The sequence below is a fragment of the Clytia hemisphaerica genome, unplaced genomic scaffold (genome assembly GCF_902728285.1).
Source record: "Clytia hemisphaerica strain Z4C2 unplaced genomic scaffold, Clytia hemisphaerica genome assembly, whole genome shotgun sequence".
Classification (NCBI taxonomy): Eukaryota; Metazoa; Cnidaria; class Hydrozoa; order Leptothecata; family Clytiidae; genus Clytia; species Clytia hemisphaerica.
In genome coordinates this window covers 1-10,305 of record NW_027104058.1, presented here as the reverse complement: position 1 = coordinate 10,305, position 10,305 = coordinate 1, and the positions used below count along the sequence as shown (strand labels likewise).

General features: G+C 34.8%; 1 protein-coding gene across 1 annotated transcript; it reads left to right on the top strand.

Annotated features, from left to right (window-relative positions):
- Positions 1-7,940: 7,940 nt before the first annotated feature.
- On the top strand, positions 7,941-10,245 carry LOC136812345 (pleiotropic regulator 1-like; the record flags this gene model as incomplete). Its single annotated transcript, XM_067068840.1, has 5 exons — positions 7,941-8,048; positions 8,226-8,353; positions 8,531-8,584; positions 9,621-9,717; positions 10,038-10,245. Coding segments are annotated over exons 1-5 (534 nt in total), but the record flags the coding sequence as incomplete, so codon positions are not given.
- Positions 10,246-10,305: the final 60 nt, after the last annotated feature.

Below are 10,305 nucleotides of genomic sequence, written 5' to 3'. Positions count from 1 at the left end.
GCAATATTTTTGAAATTTCTCAAATTTTACCTAAAAATTTGGTATTTCATAAAATTTTACACCCTTAAAGTGCACTTTTCCCCACTTGCTCACAAATCAACCCTTACAGTGCACTTTCCAAAGTCCAAAAAACCTACCCTTAAGGGCCGCATGTCCGGTAGGTCACTTACCTGGAGTGCCCCCCCCCCCCCGGGAAAGCACCTTTTTAAATATTTTGTATAATATTACATTTGATAAAAGATTTTCCATTTCAGTTTGTGTACAATGTTATTAAGTCTTTTATTTTTATTTTCAAAAAAGAAAAACTGCTACAGCTTGCCAGACAACCAGAAATCAAGTCACAAGAAGGGAAATAACTCAAAGTTGGTTTTGAGTGTTTTGACGTGCTAATTTCAGCTAATTTCACTGTATTTGATTGACTTTGCTTTGTCTATTTCATTGTTTCAGTGTTTGTACTATATAAGGATTCAAGTATTTTAATATTCAAATCTTTCCTTTTATATAATTTGGTGCTTTTCGTAGAAAAATGCTTCAAAACCTTTGTATATGGTGGCAATCTGGCCAAGAAGAAATTAGAACAGTGCACTATAAGGGGTGGTTTCTAAACTTATCTGATCGAAAAAACAGCTAGTACAGTGTACTAAAAGAGTGGTATCAAAAATCCGGTCATGGAGAAGTCAGTACAGTGTACTGAAAGGGTGGTAATTAAAATCTAGTTGTGGAAAAACGTCAGTACAGTATACTAAAAGAGTGGTATCAAAAATCCGGTCATGGAGAATTCAGTACAGTGTACTGAAAGGGTGGTAATAAAAATCTAGTTGTCGAAAAACGTCAGTACAGTGTACTAAAAGGGTGGTATCAAAGCTCCGGCTGTGGAAGAAAGTTAGTACAGTGTACTAAAAGGGTGGTATCAAAGCTCCAGCTGTGGAAGAAAGTTAGTACAGTGTACTAAAAGGGTGGTGTCAAAGCTCCGACCGTGAAAAAAAGTTAGTACAGTGTACTAAAAAGGGTGGTGGTCTAATTTTTTGGAAAAACATCCAAAAATCAAGTTGGTACCCTATGGTCCAGTACACTGACTTGGTACCCCCTGGATGCTCTAACCACTTGAGCTAACCACGCTTGGGAGAGTCTGAGGGAAAGCTTGAAGTTATGAGAAAGAAAAAGGAAAGAAAGAAACGAGAAGAAAATTAGTTCTTTGATGTTTGATTAGCTTTGATGTTATTATCGAAACAAAAGGATCATTCACGCCGACATTCCTTTTCACTCGTCAGCAATCTAGTTTTTATAAATATAAAAACTAGATTGTAAGGTTGATTCTAAAAAAGAATAGTCGTTTCTTTAGACCACTACGTTCTTACCTCCTGAGTTTGATTTTGTTATGCTAAAATATAACAAACCTTTGTCATGCTGTCTAATTACAAAAACCTCCAATCACTACTTCTCTGCCATCTTGTTTCACTTTAAATGCCGTGTTTTAAAATTCCTTAGCTACATTATATGTACGGAAAAGGTTTTCTCCAGGTTTTTTCAATCCCGGTATTAAACAGGGGGCAGAGGGCAGTTCCGCCCGCTTATTTTCCTATCGGCGTTGAGCCCCGGGGATACTTAACAATAAAAGAGATTTTAAAATTAATGTTGAAATGCGTATTTTTTCGATAAATTTAGGCGATACTCAACAAAAAATAAGGTGGTTTTAAACAAATCTTTGACAAATTGGCGTTTCTTTCTGTTCTAATAAATGCAAATCACGTCAAAAAAAGAATATATTTCCGCCTTTACTTTCACTTTCGCTTTCGTGTTACGCGATTCCAATTGGATGAATACTGCTCGCTAACAAATTCTGATTGGCTGTAAGTCTTTAGCTTCAGGATTCTGATTGGATCATTTCCCGCGTCACGGTTGAATTTTGATTGGTTGAAAGTTTCTGAGCGTGAATTCTGATTGGATGAATACCTGAAAAGTAAACAATAGTATGTAAGTATTTTGCTTATCAAAACTTAAAGATTTCCAGGGGGTTTTATTTACTTTGCAAGACGATAATCAAGCCTACAAAACGCCGAGAAAAAAACCCAACATAGAACAGGTGTATTTTGTAATGTAGAATATGATAGCGTGAATCTTTTTGAAATTCTATGTCAGGATTTTTTCTCAATGCCCTGTAACTATGCCCGTGGTACCCGTTGCTAAGACCTTATCTTAAAAACGAAAGCGATTACGGCAAAAAGTAGCGATTTTCGTAATACCTCAAATATTGATATTTGGCTGTACTGAAAGTGCACTTACAAACATCAATTTGTCAGATCTAACAAAATTAATAACCGCACTGTCATCATTGACAATAAAACAAAGGATTTTCTGTCAAGAGCCTTGTAAACATTCCAACAACTTCATCGAAATGATCTGCCACAGCTCAGTCTACCATTTTTAGTGTGGTCCGAGGATTGAGCCGAGAACGCTCTGCGAGCTCCTGCGCGGGTGAAAAACTTCAATCTGTCAATCATTTTCTCAAGCGAAGAGTACGCGAAGCGATTCTAGCTTTATGATAGTACTGTGGATCATCAATGGATAGTATTCAATTATCATTATCCCTTTGTTTTCATTCCTACAGTGTAGACCTAACTATTCATACAAAAATTATGGGAAACACATATTTGGACTTTGTACTCTATTCTGCACGCCAGCACTTAAGCTGAAGTCCCGGAAAAGCGGGATAAAAATCAGTTTTTTGCAGTTTGCGAAAAAACGCCACATAGAAGATCTTTCAAATTCAGTATGTGAATAGAGCAGTAAAAAATACAGCTTTTTTTATTTTTCCATTTTTTGCAAAAGTTCTAGAAATGAAAATAAAAGGATAATGATAATTGAATACTATCCACTGATGATCCGAGGCGCCATCGCAAAGCTAGAATGGCTTCGCGTACTCTTTGCTTGAGAAAATGATCGACATATTAAACTTTTCACCCGCGCGGAAGTTCGCGGGCGATCTGCGAGCGTTCTGCGAGCGGTTTGCGAAAGGTCTTAGAGCTTTAGAGCTACACTGTCCTAGAACTTTTGCAAAAAAAAGGAAAAATAGAAAAGTTGTATTTTTTACTGCTCTATTCACATACTGAATTTGAAAGATCTTCTATGTGGCGTTTTTTTGCAAACTTCAAAAAACTGATTTTTGTCCCGCCTTTGCGGGACTTGGGATTAAAGGCTGGCGTGCAGCATAGGGTACAAAGTCCAAATATGTGTTTCCCGTAATTTTTGTATGAATAGTTAGGTCTAACGCTCGCATCAAATTTTATGATTATTTTGACGCATGTGCTTTTCGCTGTCTTGCACCCTTATTGAAAAATTCAATCCTGGTACAAAATAAGTTTTGCTTGGCGTGAGATTTGTTATTTGGAAAAGTATCTTCGGTGTTAAGTTTTCATGGAATCCATACTGGGAAATATGAATGAATAGCTACCCGAACTAACACTTTAAAAATCACAAGCAAAATCAGGCAACTTTTTGCTCTTTTGAACAAATTAGCACTTTTTTGAATAAATAAGCCTTACTGCAAAAGGTTGATTATGAAAAATATAGGAAATTGAAATTACTGTAGGGTGAAAAGTTTACTTTTGGTAGGGTGGATGCATGGTGGGGTGGACAGGGCAAAATTTTCCCTTCAATTTTTGAAAACCAAATTAATTTTATTTGAAAGTCCTTACCTTTGTGAGAAAAAATGAGGGGTCATTTATTAAAATTAGTTAAGTATTTCTAAAGTTATTCCATATTCAAAACACAAAAAATCACTTTGCTCTCCAAAGAATCATGTGCTTAGCTAGCTATCCAGCGCCAGCAAGAAATGATTTTTTCGAAAGTATAAAAATGGCAGATGAAATCTAGCCTTCTGCGTGACAGGGTGTGCGGGTTTTGCTGGCACAAACTGAAAATTGGCCCAATGACTTTTATTCTCAACTTCAGTTGAGCTAGAATCTGACAATGTATGTATGTGTGTGTGTCTGTCCGAAAACTTTGGGGCAGGCTGGAGACTTCGAAAATGGTCGGATTTGGTTGAAATTTTGCACACTTAAGTTCCTTTGGTAAATATCTGGGGGAGTTTTTTTCATTTTTTGAAAATTTCCATTTTTAAGGGCGTGGTCACAAGTTTTCGCAAAAACGAGGCTAAAACTTTGGGGCAGGCTGGAGACTTCAAAAATGATCGGATTTGGTTGAAATTTGGCACACTTGTTCCTTGGGTGAATATCTGGGGGTGTTTTTTTCATTTTTTGAAAATTTTCATTTTTAAGGGCGTGGTCACGAGTTTTCGCCAAAACGAGGCTAAAACTTTGGGGCAGGCTGGAGACTTCAAAAATGGTTGGATTTGGTTGAAATTTTGCACACTTGTTCCTTGGGTTAATATCTGGGGTTTTTTTTTTCATTTTTTGAAAATTATCATTTTTAAGGGCGTGGTCACAAGTTTTCGCCAAAACGAGGCTAAAACTTTTAGGCAGGCTGGAGACTTAAAGGGCGAATCCCTGTGGGTGGTTTTCATTATTTTATAATTGCCAGTTTAAGGGGGTGGTCATGAGTTTTTAGTTGAAATTGGTTACAATTTTACAATTGGGCCTACGAATGATTTAAAAACACTGAAGTTGAGCCCAGTGCGGTTAGCACGTTCGACAGTTTTAGCACTAGAAAGCTGAAAACCTCAGCTTTCAGATGGTGTTTGCTGTTTACATAAAAAAAACTGCAATCTGGTTGAAAAATTGGAATTTCTTCTATTTTTCGAAATTCCAGACAGCCTGTCAGTTACCGTTGGTCTAATGTCGATATCCCTCTTCTAATTTCAACACCCTTCTCAGGCTGCATCGTTTGAGACGTGTGATAGCACGCGCACACCTCCACACACACCTAAAAGCCTCTTAGGAGAGTGATAAATCACACACCTTAAATTTTGAGTTTCCAGCTAAAAGTAGTGCATCACACACCTTATCACACACTAGAAACTCCTAAAATTAATGGTTTAGGAGTGCCATTGACCACACGCCTGGAATTTTCAAATGTCGAAGCCTGCCTTCTTTAGAGATAGGAATAATAGGAAGGTTCAAATTGCTGAGTGAAACTAAATTTCTTTTTGCTTAGCGATCAGAGAAGAAAAAATCTTTTGCTTATCAGTGATCCCGACCCTCCTATTATTCCTAGAAGGGTGTCAAAATTAGAAGAGGGATGTCAACATTAGACCAACTTACGGTAGCTTCTGCAACCTTCCATGTGTAATTTTTCACATGATATGATATCATATAACTTTATTTGTTTCAATAGTTGATTCCAAGGGTTGAATTTTTTCTCATCTTTAGTGCTCAAACGAAAGTGGTTATTTTTTCAAAGAATCCTTTCTGATTGGATGAAAGCGCTTTACCTTCATTTGATTGGATACTTCTTTTCAAACAATAACAATATATGGTAATTTTTTGATAGGAGAAAATAAAACAATTGATAGCGCAATGATTGGATAACAAAATATTTGGCGCTTTCACAAGTACTTGCAATTTAACAAAATATAACAATCTAAATATTTCCAGGGGTTGAATTTTTAGTTTTTCTTCTATTTCTTCATGTTTGTCAATTTGGGGAGTCTTCATATACATACCATAGGAAAGCTCATGAAATCAGCTAACTTAATAGTCGTTTAGGAAAACGCAACAGTCTATTGAATAACAAATTACTCCAATATACATTACTTTCCCCCTTTTTAAAACTTATTTATTTTATTTTATCTTTTATGTTTTTAAAAGGTTTTTTTATGTCTTTTCTTTCAATTCCCAAACGTGAGACGATAATGTTGCACTATTACTGTACTTTTTGTTGCCGAATGTTGTTTTGTGCTCACTAATTCGGACTTTAAATTAACAGAACGTGAATTGAATTGAAAGAAAAGAACTTGAATCCCACTTTAAAATGGTTGATAGTAAAACAAATTAACAGCTACAATAACGCTTCAAAATCACGCAAGCTTTGCCTTTACGAAAAGTACGTGATTTTAAAACAAACTTTTGAACAAACCTTCTGAATAAGTGTCAAAGTGCCGACATTTGAATAAGTTTTTACTAGCCAATTATAAATCTAAAGATTAATTTAATTGTCATTATTCCCGTAGGTATCAAATCACATTTCTAAGTCAAATTTTCATAAATCAATCTTATAAGTAAGAAGTATGTTGTTTTTCAACAAATTAGCTGATGGTTCGTAAAAGATGAAACTGACAGTACTAAATTGATTCTTGTCTACTTTTTCTTAAGATCGTATAGTTGTTCTAATCTAAATGGTGCCTCAATAATGGAACGCCAGTCAAACAATCAAACAATTTAATTCAATCGGCTGTTTGTCTGAAATCAAAACAAAACAAAAATTTAGAAAGATGGTTGGTTTCTTTACCAGTATTAGTTTCAGAGTTACCAATTTAGATTTTGGAACAATTGCAGTGTTTAATGCCTGCAAGTTCTTCGTCAATTTGATTTAAAATCAGTTCTTACATTTAAAAACACTGAGCTTTTAGAGGAGCTGTTAATTTCTGGAGACAAAAACAGCTCTCCTTCCTCCGTGGCGCAGTAAAAACCATAACCACTCATTTGGTCTTATTTGATACCTGATTCTTGCTCTAAAAAGTCAAGGATGATGAGAAGTCCTTGCCATCACCATTCAAACCAAATTTCTTTCTATTTATTACCAGCAAATCAAACATTCAAAACCAAAAAAACCCTGTTTAGATGTGTAACTGTACAATGATATGATGAAGTCCAGATTCTTGGTCCGTGTTTCCGCTCCCGGCAAAATTTGTTAGCGTTCACTCTTTAGGATACTATTTTAAAACAGCATTTTTCACAGTCCTATCTACCAGATTGAGAAAACTTCTGTGGCTTCAAGCAAAACCATTCAAGATCATTTTACAAAATCACTGTTTTGGATATGGGATTTATATAGCAAATTTTTGCTTGGGATAGAAGTTCAGGTACCTGCACACATTCGCTTCGCAATAATGTAAAGTCTCACCAAATCGCATTTTAAAATAGCAGGCGCAAAAGAAAATAATTCTATAAAGATTTAAATTTGCTATAGCTTGGTGATGGGCGACAGGAATATTCAGATGGAAAAAGCACTCAGAAATCCTGTCAATTTTTTCAAAGTGCTATAGAAATTCCACTTAATTTTTTATTTAAACTCTTAGAAATTCCATAGAATTTATGAAAAGATTTCCAAAAAGTATCGGAAATTTCAAATTTTTCCACCAAAAAATTCATTTTGTATTCAAAATCCAGGAATTTCAAAAAAAATATTTCACCTTGGAAATCCGCTGTAACAGACTTAAACTGGAAGAGCCCAATAAACAAATTTCAGATGCTTATTGTAAGGCCAAAAAACAAAAAATAACCTTGTTTCCAGGAATACGGGTGAGGGTGATACTTGCCTCAACTGGCAAGCACATTTTTAGATTTTTCTTACAGCCTTGGTTATTTCTTTTTAATAGAAAATGTTTTGTTTGGACCATTGATTTTCTTTGTATGAATAAATGTTTTTATAGTTTCAAAAGACTCAATTAATAAATCACAAAATAAACCATCAAAATTTATTTTATAAGCAACCAGTACAAACGTTGAAATAGATGCTTTTAAATGGCCGCTAAATTAATTGGATTTTTAGCGGCTTTTGCATAAATTTTTTACCAGGCTTTAAGAAAGACCGATTTGATGTTCAGGTATTCAAAATCGCTTGGGGAGTCACAATTACAATTATTAATTGTGGGGATTCATTATTATTTTTGCAGATAGTCATTTGTTTTGATAATTTTATGAAATTACAAAAATGATATTTTAAACACAAAACACCATGATATCCTCCTTTTTACCTCTAAATTACATATTACTTTTTTATTGCCAAGATAGTTGTATAACATTTTGTAATTTTTTTTTTCAGGACATCCCTAAACATTCAGTGCACACTTTGGTGTTCAGATCTATAAAGCGAAGTCATGATATGTTCTTATCAGATCATGCCCATCCCATTCCACTGGACAAAAAGGCGTAAGTTTTCCTTTCAGAAAACTTGTTGAAAAATTAGTCTGACCCAGATTTCCAGATTCACAGAAAAACTAATTTTGATTATTTTTTGTAAAATGCAAATTACTTGTTCTTATTTCCAAGATATACAAAAGATGATAAAATCACAATTCAATCATTCATTGATAATTTCTTTACTAGTGAGGAAATCAAGCGCAAGTTCAAAATCCAATCTGAATATGCTAACATACAAAAGAAACAACAACCAGTTGGAAGTGTCGTTCGAGACAAAACCAACTCATTCCCATTGGCTTTAGAAGGACCAAAAGGTATGGTTGTAATAAATTGAGTGATTGAAAATTGAAGAAATAAGGTCTTAACAAGGTCTCTTCAAAGGAATGAAATACCGTTGCAACCCGCTGATAAAATTCAGAGCTTAGTCCCATTCAAAAGCTTATTCAAAAGATTCAATCTGATTCAATTACAATTTTTCAAAAAAAATTCAGGACAAGATCAGGTGCTATCAATAACAGGACCAAACAGTTTTCCATCAACTCCAGGTACGGCCTTTTTTTAATGTATAATATGAATGTATCAGTGTACTTACTGTACATGTATTTCACTGAAGAAAACAGATGTAATACTTTGCTGAAAAGACGATTTTCAGTGGATAAATTAACTCTTCTTTCATTTGTGGGCAGAGACTGGACGGAATTTTTAATATTTTGAGCTCAAATTTGCATGTTGTTTGCATTCCCCTAATTAAAAAGATTCTTGGATGAAGGATTTGTTTTCTGCTGTGATGTGTGTGTATTTTACAGACTAGTCTAAGGTTATTTTGCTATGTTTGGGGTTGTACACATAAAAATATATTTCTAAAACGTTTTTAGAGTAAAAAGTTTCGAACGAGTCAAAACTTTTTTATGATGAGACTTTTATAGATGTCTTTTCAGGACAACTTCAAAATGAATTTAAACTCAACTTGGATTTGCAAGTCCAAAAAAAAATTTAACTATAGCCTGTTTTAAACGAGTCCTACAGACAATGATGAAATACTTAAATCGCGTCTTAATTAAGAGTACCAGAAAAAGACAAAGGAGTCTTACAGAAACTAGTCAAGACGTTTTTAAGACGTTTTTCCAAACTGCATTGGAGACGTTTGGACGAGTGAGGAATGAAGACGTGATGAAGACATTTTTTTTACCCCGGAGGAGGTTTAAAGGCATTAAGATCCATCTTATAACGATTTACTATATTCCTTAATGCCTTAAGTTAAGACTTTTCATAACATGGGAAATGGGTGGGTAAACCCGAATTGAATATAAACTAATGTTTATCCTTTGCTTTCCCCTCTCTTTATAAAGCAATTTCTTTTACCCCTCCACATTTGTGATTCTTTAGGAAGGATCTACTCATCTACTCCGCTTTAGAAGAAGGAGGACTCATACTATTTGAGTTTAGTGATGATATTGTACATTTCCCATCTCCTTAACCATTCGTTTTAATATTGAGATTTAGTTTTATTAGATACTGATCATACAAGAGAAAGGTTATTTTTCATATATATCTCAAAGACCTCTTGTTTTGTTTCCACAGGAGTATCGTTGACAGAAGACATAGCATCATCACATCGTCAGCCTTCAGCAGCTGGTGTTTCTCATGTCAGATCACTTCAACCAATCTCCCAATCACAGTAAGTTCTCAATCTTTCCCTTTTCCACATTGACTGCTATCGGACAAGACTATCCTTATATCCTACTCAATTTTTCCATTGTTTTTTCCTGTTATTGATGATTTATTTTTCATAAAACAAGTACTTTATTCAATAGCGTACAAAACTTTCTGAAAAATAAGTGACAGAAAAAGATACATATCCTCCTCGATAAATCTATGAATGAGGCAGAATTTTCTTAGAGAAAATGTCTTGTGTGTGAATATGAAGTACAAGATTCATCATTGAAGAGTGTTTCTTTTATTTGAAACGTTTCTCATTCTCATGTCCGTGTATTTCAGGATTGACGCCAACAAACATGCACACAGTATTCAAGACATCACCAACAAAGCACTAGCATCGGGCGGATCAGAAAGGATACGCCCTAACAACAAACAACTTATGCCGACAACTGGTGAAAGTAAAGTTCCCTTCTCACAAGGAATTGTACCGCGAAAAGGAACCACAATGCCAAAACCAAGATGGCACGCTCCCTGGAAACTTATGCGTGTAAGTTTCATGTTCTTTCCTTTGGCAAAATTCCTTTATCCACTTTTCTTTCAAAGTGCA